General features: G+C 57.7%; 1 protein-coding gene and 1 non-coding gene across 2 annotated transcripts in view; both read right to left on the reverse strand.

Moving 5' to 3' along the window:
• The window catches only part of DNAAF5 (dynein axonemal assembly factor 5), a 47,077-nt gene that overhangs the window by 10,602 nt on the left and 21,601 nt on the right, over positions 1-14,874 (reverse strand). The window contains exons 5-11 of the mRNA XM_026490024.4: positions 13,061-13,293; positions 11,790-12,002; positions 7,881-8,024; positions 6,025-6,193; positions 3,667-3,814; positions 1,176-1,326; positions 316-472 (exon numbers count right to left, since the gene is read on the reverse strand). Of these exons, the coding sequence (XP_026345809.1) occupies positions 316-472; positions 1,176-1,326; positions 3,667-3,814; positions 6,025-6,193; positions 7,881-8,024; positions 11,790-12,002; positions 13,061-13,293 (1,215 nt within the window). The remainder of the gene's footprint in view (positions 1-315; positions 473-1,175; positions 1,327-3,666; positions 3,815-6,024; positions 6,194-7,880; positions 8,025-11,789; positions 12,003-13,060; positions 13,294-14,874) is intronic.
• LOC113248517 (U2 spliceosomal RNA) lies at positions 6,787-6,976 on the reverse strand. Its single transcript, XR_003313528.1, has one exon. It is a non-coding gene; the product is annotated as a U2 spliceosomal RNA (small nuclear RNA).

A 14,874-nucleotide genomic window follows, 5' to 3' on the forward strand; every position in this document is an offset into this window, starting at 1 on the left:
TTCCTGGTGCTTTAAGGGGCCCCCTGCATCGGCGACTCTGTGCCTGCCTGAACTCGCCCGGCGCTGGGGCTCCAGAAGGGCGGAGATGTGGATGGCAGGCACGGTCAGGTGCCCGCCCTCGCAGCAGGGGACCCCTGCTGTGTGGCGGGGCTGCACCCCCGATTCCTGGGCACAGGCCACCCCGTTTCCTGTGCTACGCTACCTATCCCGACAGTACATCTGTCACGGCCGCACTGGACTCTGCACCACCCTGACCGAAAGTCAAAGGAGCAGTTTCTAGTTTCCCTATAAAAGAAACAAAGAAAAACATCCTACCAGGGTAAATCTTGATGAACTTATCTGGATCAACCGCACCCCTGCAGGTTTTTAGAAATCTGTTAATGATCTGGCACGAAATTAACCGAGTCATCTGAGAGTCTTCCTCCAGGGTGGTTAGAATGTCCGGCATCAGTGTCTCCTGCACTTCCCGGATCTGCAACGAGAGGACACGGGATCGGGGATGGGCCCCAGTCCGCGAGGACACCACTAGTGATGGGCCAGGTGCAGCCTGCCTGTCCCGGCAGGAGCCTGGCTCTCATACAAACAGAACGGAGTCTGGATGCCATCTTGAAATTTTTACACAAGAAAACCTGAAACTGATCGTAAAATCTAGATGACTTGAGCAATTTTGCTTAACTCGGTAAGTTGATAAATTCGTGTTCACACGGTCTCAGAGACACCAATCCCACATAGTCTGCCACTGACTAGCATGGCTGTCTACTGTGTCCAACAAAATTTGGGGGATGCTGTGACTCAGATCAGGGCGGTTCAGCGTAGCAGGAAGTGGAGCTTGTGCACCAGGCAAGCCCGTGGCCCAAGCCCCGTGTGCAGGTGTGGGGCTGAGCCACGACAGCAAGGCCATCAAACTGCTGCTTCCGCTTCCCTGACGGTAACACAGAAACCCCGAGATCTGCCCAACTCAGGTAGGTTCCTGCGGCTACGCTCTCCGCTCTGCAAAGAGTAACATTCGGAACGGAACCCAAGAACCCCCCCCATGATAAGAACACAAGCTGTGGGTCACACCCGCCCGTGGCCCCCGTGCTCCCGCCCCTCCGTGGGCTGCAGAAAGCGGGGTCTGGCAGCCGTGCGTGTGCGCGCACGCCTCCCCCTGCGGCAGGTGCCCTGGCGAGCCCCACCTGCTTCTCCGACGGGACCTCGCTGCTGAGGAGCGCCCAGAGGCAGGACACAGCCGCTGTGCGGATGGCTGCAGCGGTCCTCCCTGCGTGCCACTGCAGACTGGGGACCAAGATGTCCTTCGTCACAGTGTCGAGGTAGTGGTGAAACTGCCTGGGGCGGAAACACGGGAGCGCAGGTGAAGAGGAGAGAGCCAGGCTCAGGGGAAGCCAGAACCAGAGGGCCGCGGCCTCCTTGACGCAGGTTGCCTGCGGGGGAGGGGGCGGCCTTCTCCTGGCCTCTGCGGGGCCCAGATGCAGGTTCTGAGCCTCCACGGAGACCCCACCCCTCTGCGGCAGGGGCTTCGCCCGTCTCTCCTCCTGCCTCTGAGAGAGGAGGCGTGAGGTGACCAGGCCAGCAGAGTCACTTGCATGTGTGGCCATCCTACACACACACCCCTAACCATCTCCTTAGGTACATTCCGCTCCCCCCGAGGGGAGAGCACAGCAGGTCTGCACCCAGGGCTTGCATGCCACAGCTCGCGGAGACGCGGACGTTCCTGCCAGCAGTCAGGGTGCGTCGTCTCAATGGTGAACCCCCAGGTCCCAGTCCGCCTGGCTGGCTCGGGGGCCGCAGAGCCACACGCTGAGCGCCCCCTTAAAAGCCGCAGAGAGGAACATCTGAGCACCCTCACAAATCCCACTGTGCCTCCACTGTTACATCGAAACATGTTTGGTTAAACGAAGAATCCATCAACTTATTTCTGACATTATTCCAAAGCATATTTCAAAGGTGGCTCCCATCCCAAAAGCCAGCTGCTCTCGGACACTGAAAAAGTAAAGCTTCCAGGGCGAGGCCTGAGCTGCGCGGCACCCTGGCTGCTCCCTGTGTCCAGCTGGCCGTCCCTCTGGTCCGTCCTGGAACTCGTCCCCCATGGACCTCCCTTCTGGGGAAGGCTCCACCTGCTGGCTTCCAGCAGGGGGCATCCGACAACCAGCAATGCAGGTAAGAGCAGGACCCTGGTTCTCCACAATTCACACACACAGATTAGGTTTTCAATGTGCTTTAACTTTTATGCAAAGAGCTGCCGTTTCTTGCAAAGTGATTCACAAGAGGTCTCTTTAGAAAGACCTAACCCTGAGTGCTGTCCTCCGTGGCGTCCAGGTCAAGTGGCTGGAAAAGCAGAGGGCCAAGAGCTGGCCAGACTCAGCCATGGGGAGATAGGCAGGCCCCATGTGTGGCTGGGGGTCAGTCAGAACCCGTGCTGGAAGCAGCGACATGTTGCAGAGTTAGACCCAGCATCTGGCGCCTCCTATACATGGGAAGACGCACGCGGGTTTGCAGGTGGGTCCCCGCTGGAATGAGAACGCCGCCCAGAGAGACCGTGGGTGCACTGCTCCTCAGTCCCGGCCACCTTCGTGGCAGAGCTCTGAAGACAGACCTCCTACTGCCCCTGTCACCCCTTCCCCAGTCCTCAGTCAGCCTCTAGGAGCAGATGGAGCCGAGGTGGTGGCCAGCAAGGCCTGTTGCACGTCCAGATGCCCTGGAGAGCAGAGGCCGTGCGTCTGGGGGTGGGGATGGCGCCCAGGGCCCATGCTGGGGCACTCCGTCCATGGAGGGGGCCCCCCAAAACAGCACCTCCTCACACTGAGAAGCCCCGTCTTGCCACTGTCAGATATTTGTGAGACCGAGGCCACGGCAGCCCTCTCAGCGCCTGCCCTCTGCCTCTGAGCGGGACCCACAGGTGGACACGTTCTGGCAGTAGAGGGTCAGCAAGGCAGCCCTGGGGCTCCCCCTGCCTGGGGGTTGTTCAGGCCCCTGGCAAGGACGCCAGGGAGCAGAGGCTCGGAGCCGCCAGCCGACCTGTGCCCATACCCCCTCGCGGCTCATCCACACGGAGCTCGGCCCAGGGTGGCCCTTGGTTTTTTTGGTCCCTGCAGGCTCGAAGCTTGTGCCGGCGAGCAGGACGCAGAATTCTCTGCACGTCGATGGGCCAGCAGAGCCCCCAGCGAGCGTCCCAGCATGCTAGTCACTGCAAACACTGCTCCTTCCGAGGGGATGGGGTCCCCACACGCCTCACTGTCCACCCCTGGCACCCAGCTCTGCTCTGGACGGGCCTCTGCCCTGCCGTGGGTTCAGGTCGCCCCCTGTCCTCCCGCCAGCATCCCTGCTCTCCTCTCCCTCACTGCAGAGCCGTCACGTTGGAGGCCCTTCACGTGTCTGCGTGGACAGAGGTTCTCACCAATGGTGATTCCATCCGTTCTTTGTGAGGTCTGAAAAGCTTTTAAAACTGAAAACATCTAATATATAAACCATTAATAGTTAATGTTCCCTAAAACCTCTTCATCTGATGGAATTTTAATGGCCACACGAAAATGACTTTGCTTCACGTCTGTCAGGTGGGCGCGCATTGCCGGAGCCGTCTGTTTACCCAGGGAGGGCGGCTGGCGCCACAGCCCGTGGGTGACCCCAGCTCCCGCCCGAGTGCACCCCGCAGAGGCCGGGCAGACCTACCCCTGGGAGTCGACGGTCTGCTTGGCGCTCAGCAGCACCCGCGACAGGGAGGAGAAGAGCCGCAGGCGCATCTGCGGGTCTCTGGACGGCTGGAGGCAGCTCCGCAGGATGGGCACGAGGTGGGGCAGCACTTCTCCCAGCGCCGGGCCTGGAAAACACACACACCCGGTTCCCACGGCTCCTGCTTGTGGGGGGACGGCCCGCGGCCGCCCGGTCACCGCAGGCACCGAGCACAGCACGCGGCTCCGGGGAGGGGCCACCGCCTGTCCCACCACCTTCCCTTCCTTTTGGACTGTGGGTGTCAGTGTAAAAGAAAACATTTAACTCCCGAATTACGCTAATCATTCAATATGGAAACTTCCTATTTCCTTCTATTTTTCTAGATTCTTAAAAAAAAATTCAAGTCAAGCAATATTTTAAACATCAACCAAAATAAATTATTCAGAACACGTCAGGTGTTTAATATTTGCCCCTGCACTTGGCAGCCATCGCTCTTCTCAAGCTTGCTGCTGGGTGGGCACTGGCGCAGGTCTCCCCAAGCAGCGGGGGCCTCAGCCACGCGGAATGACCCTCAGTATCTAGAATCGCACTGAATCGTGATTGGAATAAACAGTCCCTGGGGTGCAGACACGCACTCTGCTCGCATGGACATGGGTCATGGAGCACCCCCACCGCCCCCAGGCAGGCCCTCCCGGCATTCCACAACCAGCAGGGCCACTCCCGGCCACCCTGCTCATTCTGCAACAAGCCCGACAGCAGGCAAAGCAACTGGAATCTTCTCAGAGGCTCCGACTCAAACCCGGCATCAAAGCTGCAGGATGGAAAAGCACGGGGCGCCTGGGGGGATCCGTTGCTGAAGTGTCTGCCTTCAGCTCAGGTCATGATCCCAGGGTCCTGGGATCGAGTGCCACACCGGGCTCCCTGCTCAGCAGGGGAGTCTGCTTCTGCCTCTGCCTGCCACTCCCCCTGCTTGTGGTCGCTCTCTCTTTGGGCCAGATAAATAAATAAATAAATAAAATCTTAAAAAAAAAAAAAAAAGATGGAAAAGCAAGGCTCTTTGTTAACTTGAGACCAGGTGTGGGTTTTGAAGAAGAAAGAGAAACGAAACCAGACAGGACGTGTGGCCCAGGAGCAGGACGCCTCCAGCACAGGTGAGCTCTGAGTGTTTGCTCACATGCACTGTGGTGTATTTTCCTTCGACATCGCACAGAAGACCAATGTCCAGACGATTCTCACTCGAGGAGGGTGGGGTCACTCAGCAGTAGTTGACAATCTCCCACTTTCTCAAAAAAACAGAGAAAATGCACCAGCAAGAGGACAGAGGAGTGTCAGTGAACGTCTTCCTGCCCCTTCCGTAAATACACTTCCAGCTCACGCACGGTCTCCTCCTTACCAGCCGGGCACCAAAAATGCGTCATTTTTAAATGTCGGGTCTGTTAAACGCTCTCTAAAAATAAGGAGAAAAACCCAACCAAACTGCAGGGCATCTGTCCACACTAATGGCATGAAAAGACGGGTAAATCTGAGCTCCGGCAGGGAGTCCTCGAGCACTGCATCGACCTGGACAGCCGCGGAGCCACACCCATGACCGGCATGTTCTGGACGTGCTGGTACCTCCAGGATCACGGGGCACCTGGAAATGAACCCCTCCAGAACATACAGGATGCTTTCCAACAACGGGTGCAAATACACTATATTTACGCTCTGAGAAAACACTTGGTTCACTGAAGGAAAAGCACAGAGTGGCCGGAACCCCCCCGCCCCCGTGACACCTGCCCCCCTGCATGTGGCCTTCGGCCCAGCGTTTCCTCATCAGCCCCAACCGCGTGGTTTACAGCCTCTGGCCGCTTTCTAAACTGGGGAGGGAAGCTGCCGATCAGGGTCTGAAAGTCATTTTTGTTGTTTTTTTCAAGAATCATCTTTTAAAATGAAGAATGTCCAGTGAACCCTCCGCAGCCAGGGCAGGAAGGAGGCACGGGTGTGAGTACACGCTTTGCTCGAGGAAACGTTCTTTCACCCTCCCACCGCTGGGCAGGGATGGCCTGGAGGCCACGCAGAACGCCTGCGTGCTGAGCTAAGTGCAACAACGCGCAGGCATATCTGAAGAGCACGGGCTACACGCACGGGAGGCCTCGCGAAATCGCACCGTCCAGGATAACATCAAAACCATATGCCTGGCAGACCGTGAAGAGCCATGTTACATACAGTCTTCAAAAATAATGTGCTTGGTGTTTTTAAAATTCAAGTTTTGGTCCTCAAAATGCTGGTTCCCACGGGCGGGAGAGACTGAGTTGCCCTTGGTTCAGCCGGGAGCCTCCTCGCGTGGCTGGAACCAGGCTGGGCGTGGCGGGAACTCACCTGCGTGGGTGACCACCACGTCGAACTGCAGGAGCTCCACGGAGTGGACGGTCCAGTCGTGGTGTGAAGCTGCCAGCCGCTCCATGAGGGGGCCCACGTGCTCTCGGTAGAGATCCTGGCTGCCGTCCACATCCTGCACCGCGGCCAGCGCGTCCATGGTCTCCTGAACCTGCAAGCGCGAGTCACAAGCTGCGACACCCCGCTCTCGAGGCTCAGAAGCCTCAGTGGAGACCCATCCTCATCATCAGAGAGTGAGAGCCGCTCAGGCCACCGCGAACGTTCTACCAGTAAGGAAGCCTGACAAGAGCAGCCCTGGAGGGCCCGCCGCGGCGAGGACGGCAGGCGCCCCTCTGACAGCCGCTATGCACGCCGCGTCAATGCCGTCTGGACAGCAAACAGCAAAACAGATGTGCATTTACAAGAGAGTCAGCCACCGTGTCCCCATCCTGCACAACGCCAGGGGCGCCCAGGGAGAGCAGGCTTCCCAGGAGACCGCCCTCTTCTGGGGTCCTCAGCCCCCTCTGTGGCGAGAGCCGGTGCCAGGAGGCAGAAGGGCACTGGATTGAGCAGACATACTCTCTGCCGGCCTGAGATCACCCTGCGACCGGGCCACCCACCACCTCCCAGCCTGCAACCTGACGCTGGCCGGTTTCCTTCCCTGGGGTCCGGGGCACGCACACTGGGCTCCGTTTGTTCCCAGCGGTGCCAAGCTGCCTGCTAAGATAGGTGCCCTCTGGAAAGGTGGTTTTTTTTCTTATCAGGTGGAGGTGTACTGTCCCTGGCAGCACTGCAATACCAGGTCGGTGTGTGGAGAGGACGGAGCACGCTCCTACTCCATCTTCCTGCTCCAAAATCCATTTACTATATTGTCTTTGGAGAGAGGACACACCAGACGTCAAACTGATAAGGAGACATACTACACGTGATCTTAGCCAAAAGGCCAAGAAGTGGTGGAAAGGTTGTTTTTAAAGAAAGAAAACAAAGTTCAGAGGCCCAAGAAAGGAGAGGGTGGGCAGAGGGCCTCCTGGGTATGGGGTCCCATGATGCGCCCGGGTGCCTCTCCGTCATGCAGGTCGGGCCCAGACAGAGATCTGCCCGCTGCTGTTCAGAGAAAGCCAGAGGGAGAACCGCACTCTCCTAGCGAGGGGGCAAGACACCGGTGTCCTGACAGTCCCGGAGCCGGAGGGGGCCTGGACATCAGAGTTTTTATTATTTTTTTTATTTTTTTAAAGATTTTATTTATTTATGTGACAGAGAGACAGCCAGCGAGAGAGGGAACACAAGCAGGGGAAGTGGGAGAGGAAGAAGCAGGCTCCCAGCGGAGGAGCCCGATGTGGGACTCGATCCCAGAACGCCGGGATCACGCCCTGAGCCGAAGGCAGACGCTTAACGACTGCGCTACCCAGGCGCCCCCAGCGTTTTTAGAGCTCAGACCCAGAGCTGAAGGAACGGAAGTAATTCTGTAAAGCTGGCCTGTGATTAGCCAGGAAGTCATGACACTGTCTTCCCTCTGGGCTGTTGGTCACATGTGTGTTTAGCTGCAGACTAGAAGTGAGGACGGGCTCCTGTCCTGTCTGCGTGTCGGCAGCTGTCGTCCCTGAGACAGGACGATAAGTGGACAGCTGGGGGTTTTCCGGAATCCTGGGCGCCCCGAGGGCCACCTCACGAGCGACTCATCCCACATGTCCCACACATTCCTCCACCTTGCTAGTTAGCGGACTCAGGTGAGCCTGAGGCTTCGGACTCCAGAGCAGGAGGGTTTCTGGACGGTGGTCCCGCCTGCTCGGCGACGAGCACCTTCCGGAGCGTGAGCTCCATCACCCACACAGCAAAGCGGGGCTTCCCCGCAGCCTCACCTTGTTGCTGAGGCCCGTGGCACCCGAGAGGGCCAGGACGGTCACCAGCACCTCCATGAGCTGCAAGCTACACCCTCTGCAGTCTTCCTGGCACACGGAAACCAATGTCTGCACGCACAGCAGCAGGTGCTCCCCGTACAGGCGCTGGGAAGAGAGCAGGGAGCACTGTGAGCCAGCTCTCCCCCACCCACACGCCCCTGCCAACCGCCCTTCCCACCTCAGGGCCCCCCTGCCACCCTCCCTGACCTTCTGCCCCTCCCTGTCCAGGTCCTGCTTCCCTCAGCCCCAAGGTCCCCCTGCTCCCTTCCCTTACCCTGCCCCCCACACCCTCCAGTCCAGCCTCCCACCACCCCCGTGCCAGGGCCCCCCTGTTCCCTTCCCCTAGCCTGCCCCCATCTCCACCAGGTCCAGCCTCCCCCCACCCCACCCCAGGGCTCCCCTGCTTCCCCCTTGCTCCCCTCAATCCTGCCTCCCCCTGCCCCAGAGCCCCCCTGTGCCCCTTCCTGCCCCAAGGCCCACACCGACAGGACACAGCACACTAGGACCACAGGAGCGCCTTCTTTCATGGAAAACTTTCATGGTGTTCTTTTCTAGGGGAAACTGAACACGGCCCGAGAAAGAAATGCTTAGTGGTCTCTTGGTTACATTTAAAGAAATTCTTATGTGTTAGCCATACATCCCGTAAAATTCACAGGAGAAATGACAGGGCATCTTGGAGCCGCCTGCAAGCACCCAGCCCTCCCTGCCGGCCCCCAAGGGTAACAGAGAAGGTGGAGGAAGTGGACAGAACAGGAGCACCAGAGGCCATGGCCACGGAGGCTGGGTGGGGGCGTGGGGGCTTCATCGCTATTCTCTCCACTGCTGTGTATTTCTGAGTCTTTCTGTAACATAAGTTTTAACCGAAGTAAATATAATTCTGTGGTTCAGGACGTGCTTCCTGACGGACGGGGACGACAAGGGGGCGCCTCCGCCAGGTCCTTCCAGCCAGCCGCTCACCTCGCGGACTTCAGCCTCATCAACCGCGGGGCAGGACTCCTTAATGCCCGTGTCCATACGTGCTTCTCATATGTCCGTCCACGGACAAGCCTCACGCGGGTTTCACGAAGGACAGAAAGGCAGGGACGGCGGTCACGAAGCAGCAGGCTGACACAGGAGGTGTGCACACACACACTGTCTCATGAATGGGGCCGGTCCAGAGGTGGTTCTGGAGTTCTGTGGCTCATGCACAAGTGACGTAAATCACGGGACTTCAAAGAATTCGTGCTGGATCACAGAGGAGTGTGGTCCGCGCACGCCAGACTGCTCTCATGCAGGATGGGAACCGGCGGTGAGCACCGCGTCCAGCTCCCCCAGGGAAGCCAGACTGGTGTTTAATTCACATTCTCACTTGTCCCACAGCCGGATTTCTTTTAGGTCTGGATGGGCGGCCACCCAGTTTCCAAGGACGTGATTTCAGCTAATCTCTAGAACGACCTACATGCTTATGGGTCAACTGCTTTCAGTTAAGAAGGAATTCAGGTCCTGAGATGCGAGCCACCATCGGCGTGGGCTGGCTGCTGGCTGTCTCGGGGAGCCCCGGACCCCGGGGCCAGCGAGGAGCCTCATGCTTTCACAGACGTCCCCTCCTGTGGGGAGTGTGGCCCCGTCTTTGGGAAACTGGGCCTCAGCGTTCACGGATTTCTTCCCACTTAAGCAGAGAATGTTCCCTCCACCTGCACCCCAGAGGGAGACAAAGGCGGGGGGAAGCGACAGGTTCCAAAGTGATGTCTTAGTTTCTGCTCCTGAAACTCAGTGTCATCTAAGGTTGTCGAAACTTTACAGGAAAAAGTGCTAGAGGCTGACATTTCTATGGCGACCGCGCCCCTGCACTCCTGGTTTTTGTTCGTTAAACAGGAATAAATGAGTTACCCTTACGGTATCAAACAATTTCCTCAGCTCAGTTACCTGTCACAAAACAAACATTTCAAAGGAAAGGCTCCGATTCCCTCAGCTCAGCCCCAGGTGCAGCGCTGGCCAGACACACCTGGGAGGCACCTGCCACGACCCCCCCACCCACCCCGCAGCACTGGAGGCCCCGCGATGCGCGGCCCAGCAGGCACCCTCAGGGCGCCTCTGTCTGGTTGACAGGGAGTTTCTACACCTCAGCGGGCTCTTGGAAGACGTCCGAGCCCGTCCTCCCAGCTCCTGGGGAATGACTGCCGGAAGCTCACGCTGCTTCCCGTGTCACCACGGCTACAGGAGACTCTCCTGCCTCGGGGAGAACAGGTCTGCGCCTGCTGCCTTTGCCGAACGGCTGAGTCTGTGAGGAAAGGGGCAGAACGCGCGTCCTGGGTTTTCACTACGGCTGGTCCTCAACCTGAGCCCGGAACACATCTGGGGAGACACTAAGCGTGATCGCACTGTTTAAAACATCACTACAGGGCGCCTGGGTGGCTCAGTCGGCTGAGCGACCAACTCTTGATCTCAGCTCAGGTCATGACCTCAGGGTCGTGAGATCAAGACCAGTGTGGGGCTCCGTGCTGGGCGTGGAGACTACTTAAAAAAACAAAATAAAACAAAAGAAGAAAAATCATTGCAGAAATTCTTCCTCAAAAAAACAAAACAAAACTGGAAGATGAGGAGCCAAGCGCATAATCTGAACTTTGTGGACTAAGAGATTAAACTTTTCTGTAAATAATGCTAAGACATGAAAATTATATTTGCTTTCCTATAAAATTTATAAGATCTGTATTTAAACACGTATACAAAAATTCAAATTTAGCCTTTTAGGAAAAGGAAAGCTTCTGGCTCACAAATCTACATAGAGGGATTACAACTTTTCCAGACCACCCTGAGCAAAAATGCAGAATTCACATGGGTTTGACGATGATGTTAAAAACGGGTTTGAGAAAAGGTGAAACGTGTTAAAAGCGCCAAGAGCAGGCAGAATGATTCGTCGACACTCCCTCACACCCTCAGGCCCAGTTCCCACCCGCCGTGTTCTAAGCGGCCTTGAGGGCGGACCTGCAACCATGACGGGGCCACCTTGTCACCCGAGCCGGAGAAGGACCAGATGAGCTCACGCACAGCGTCCTGGCGCCCGGCCGTGCCCGAAGACACAGCTGGTCCCCCATCCCCGGGCCAGTCATGGCCCCAGCAGCCGCTGCGGGGCCTCGAGCCTGCGCCACGGGGACGGACAAGTGGCTGGCCCTGTTCCCTACAGAGGAGTGAGAGGGCCACATCCAGTGCTGGGGTTGTAGAGTTTAAGCGTGTCACAGCCACACAAAAACAAAGTCCTTATTTTTTCTCAATAGCAAACAACTATAAACTACTCCAAATGACGAAGCCTGGCTAGCCAGACTGCTTCAACATAGCATAAAGCGAATTCATAGTAGCCACGAGCAGACTCCCGCACCCGTTTCCCAGCCGGGCTCAGCTGTTCCGAGCACATTACGATAATGCCAGGGGACACGAGCAAAGAACCAGCTCGGGGTGACGGGCTGAGGACCGACGGTGAGGGCAGGAAGGGGTGCTGACCACGCGAGCCCCACGCTGTGGCTCCACGGCCTGTCCCCAGCACGGACCTGCCCTATCCCACACTATCCCGCACAGTGGCCACTGGGCATGTGGAAGGCGGCCAGCGTGAGGCAGGACCCACACTGTCCGTGTGTTTAGTTCCAACGTGAATGACCAGACTGGAACGAGCAGGAGGAAGCAGGCACACAGGTCCCCAGACAAGACGGTGTCAGTGGCAGTACCCTGGCCACCGCTGTGGGGCGGAAAGCTCTGATGCGCCCGTGGGGATCTGCTAATACTAATACTGATCAACAGGTATGTGTAGAAAGCGGCAGGCAGGGGCGCTGCCCGCTCTCCCTGCACAGAGGGTTCACCTCAGGATGTGCTCCGCCGACCTCCCTTCCCACAGCTTACGTTTTCAGACCCTTGACAGATGTGGGGGCGGGCCAGCTCCTTGGCGATGACCTTCACGTGTGGCTGGAGGGCCTCCCTAGGGCAGCCTCGGAGGACGGAAGCGAGGACCAGGAGGCCGGAGGGGGAGGGCGACTTCTTCAGCATGGACACGAGCAGCTTCAGAAACACTTCTGGGCTGACGAACACCCCGACCAGCTCCGCGGATCTGGTGCACTGCGCGAGAAGGCAAAAAGCTGGCGGGCTGCCCACCGCACGGCCCTCAGCACTCCTGCACCTGCCTGCCAGCTCCCAGCCTCGCACACGCAGCCCTGCGTGAAGGTCTACCCGGCGTGCAGGCAGCAGCAAGTCCCCATGGCCCTTGGAGCTTCCGCAGGGGGCTGGTGCCCAGGAGGCCCACTGTCCGCTGCCAGTGACCTAAGCCCGTTATGAACAAATGGCCACACGCTGGGACCTCCACGCCGTGGGCACCACCTGGCAGTCATGACAGCGGGCCTCGGGCATTAGCCAATCTCTAAAAGACACTCGCTGCGTGATTCCAGTTACACAACATTCCCAAATGACATATTTTGGGGACGTTCCCCAGTGTGCCAGGCCACCGTCATGGGCCCCACGATGTGTTCCCTGGGCAGAAGTGAGCATGTCCACACAGCCCGTTGCTCAGCAGAGGCACCCAGTGGCCAAGCTCACAGGGGCAAAAGGACAAGGGAAGCCAACCTAGCTGAGGCTCACCTGCATCTAGCCATGCACTCGGTGGCACCAACCGCCAGCCTGTTGGCGGGTGGCAGTGAGAACTGGCAAGGAGATGCCGGCTGTCACATGCTGGGCCAGCAGCCCCTGCCTGGCAGAGCCCGTGGGCACGCGAGTGCCATCAGAGCCAGGAGGGCGCCCTGCCTACCCCAGCGAGGCTCACAGGGAGGGTCTGCCAGAGGCGTGGCTGGTGCGCTTGTGCAATCCGCCTGCTCGTGCTGAGAGAAGGCGTGAGGAGCGGGGGCTCGAGCCCCTGAAGAGTGACCTTTACGTGCCACCCTTCGTGGGCACAGAAAACAGATCTGGGTGGCAGGGGCTGCAAGCAGGGGCAGCGGCGGGGGAGGGGGGAGGATGGATGCCAAGACCCAAGGGGATCTCAGGGCGATATGAACATTATCTCGGCTGTGGTGCAGTTCCACGGCCGCTCACATTTATCCAAACCCGCAGACCTATGACCTAACACGGGTGAATCTACAGCCCGTAAGCTATGGCTCATGGAACGTGACCAGAAACAGGCAACTCACGCTGCTGACCACGGCCCCGTCATCGTCGGCACATGCCCGGTGCAGGGTGCGGAGGATGACGTCCAGGTGCTGCGTGATGTGGTCTTCGGCGTGGAGCAGCAGCACCGCCAGCAGCTGGGCCGCCTTCACCCTGGTCCCCACCACCCAGTCGGTGACGTCGTGACAGATGGCCGGAAGGATCTTGGACAGGTTTCTGAAGACGAGCTCCCGACAGCCTAGCACGGGGCGGTTCTCTGCAGGTGGAAAGAATAAGCCGGGAAATTCACAAGTGAGACCGCCACGAAATCTGGGGAAGCGGATTCATCACACGTCCCCTGCGTAAGGGACAACCCTTAAAAGTGCAAACCAACTCTGAGGGCAGAAATGAAGCCACAGTGTCCTCATTTAGCTTAAACTTCTTATACAGAAACTGATGTGTAAGTGATACACTATAAAAGACACCAAGTGCTTATCTGGTAAGTTCTGACACACGGACACACCAGGACACAGATGCACCCATCACCCCAAAGCTTCCTGCGCCCCTGCAGTGCCCCCAGGACTTCCCGTCGCCCAGGCAACCGCGCTCCGCTTCCCGTCTCTACAGACGGGCCGTCTCTGGGCAGAACTGCGAGGTTCGCACTTAGGTCTGCCCGGCTCCCCTCCCTGCACAATGACCCCAGGGCCATCCACGTGGGAGTGTGCCTTCATCCCTCTGCCTGTCCGCCACCTGCTGACGGACCTCAGGCTGCTTCCCGGGCTGGGCTGTTGCCAAGAAATCTGCGACGAGCACCACACGCAAGCCTGAGTGGACATGGCGGCCGCTCGGAGGGTGAGTGCCTGAGGCTGCGTCCACCAGGTTCCACGGCAGGCAGCATTTGATTGAAAAAACTGCCAAGTGGTTTTCCAAAGTGGCTGCCCCGTTTCCTGTCCACACCACCTGGGCAGGGGCTCAGCTCCTCTGTGTCCTCAACCGTGCTTGGGTGGCCGGTCCTCAGTGAAAGCCACTGAGAGGGTGTGTGGCACCTGCCGTGGCTTCACACTTGCTTCCTAACGAGCCTATCTGTATCTTTGCCGGCAAGGTGCCCTAAAAAATCTTTCTGCCCACTAAAAAATTGGATTGTTTTTGAAGTTTATTGATTTATTTTTAGTGACCAGTGTTGAAAGACCATCCTTTCTCCACTGAACTGCCATGAAGCGTGTCCAAGATCAGTGGTCCACGTACGTGGGCATCTATTTCTGAATGCTCGATCGCCCCCCCCCCCACCTTCCGTATGCCAGCCCCACACAGTCTGGAGTCCTGCGTGCTCCACTCTGCGGATTGCTCTGAAAAAGGAAGTGTGAACCTTTCAACTTCGGTCTTCATTGTCCATGTTCTGGTGGCCCTAGGTCCTCTGCATTTCCATGTGATTTTAGAATGTTTATCAATTTCTACAAAAAAGGCTTCAAACATTCTCATTAAAGGTTTGATCTTCAAAAATCAAAACTCAGTTCTCAAACTATTCCAGAAATAGAAATGGAAGGAAAACTTCCATGAGGCCAGCACTGCCTGATCCCAAAACCAGAGAAAGACTCCACAAAAAAAGAGAACTACACAGGCCAACATCCCTGATGAAATTGGATGCAAAAGTCGTCAACAAACACTAGGAAACCAAATCCAACAATTTATTAAAGAAACTCATGCGGGGCCTGGGTGGCTCAGTTGGTTGATTGGACGACTCTTGATTTTGACTCAGGTCATGATCTCAGGGTCCTGAGACTGAGCCTCGCGTTGGCCTCTGCCCTAGACATGGAGCCTGCTCAAGATTCTCTCTCCTTCTCCCTCTGCCCCTCCCCTT

Source organism: Ursus arctos, unplaced genomic scaffold, assembly GCF_023065955.2.
Source record: "Ursus arctos isolate Adak ecotype North America unplaced genomic scaffold, UrsArc2.0 scaffold_2, whole genome shotgun sequence".
In the NCBI taxonomy this organism is placed as follows: Eukaryota; Metazoa; Chordata; class Mammalia; order Carnivora; family Ursidae; genus Ursus; species Ursus arctos.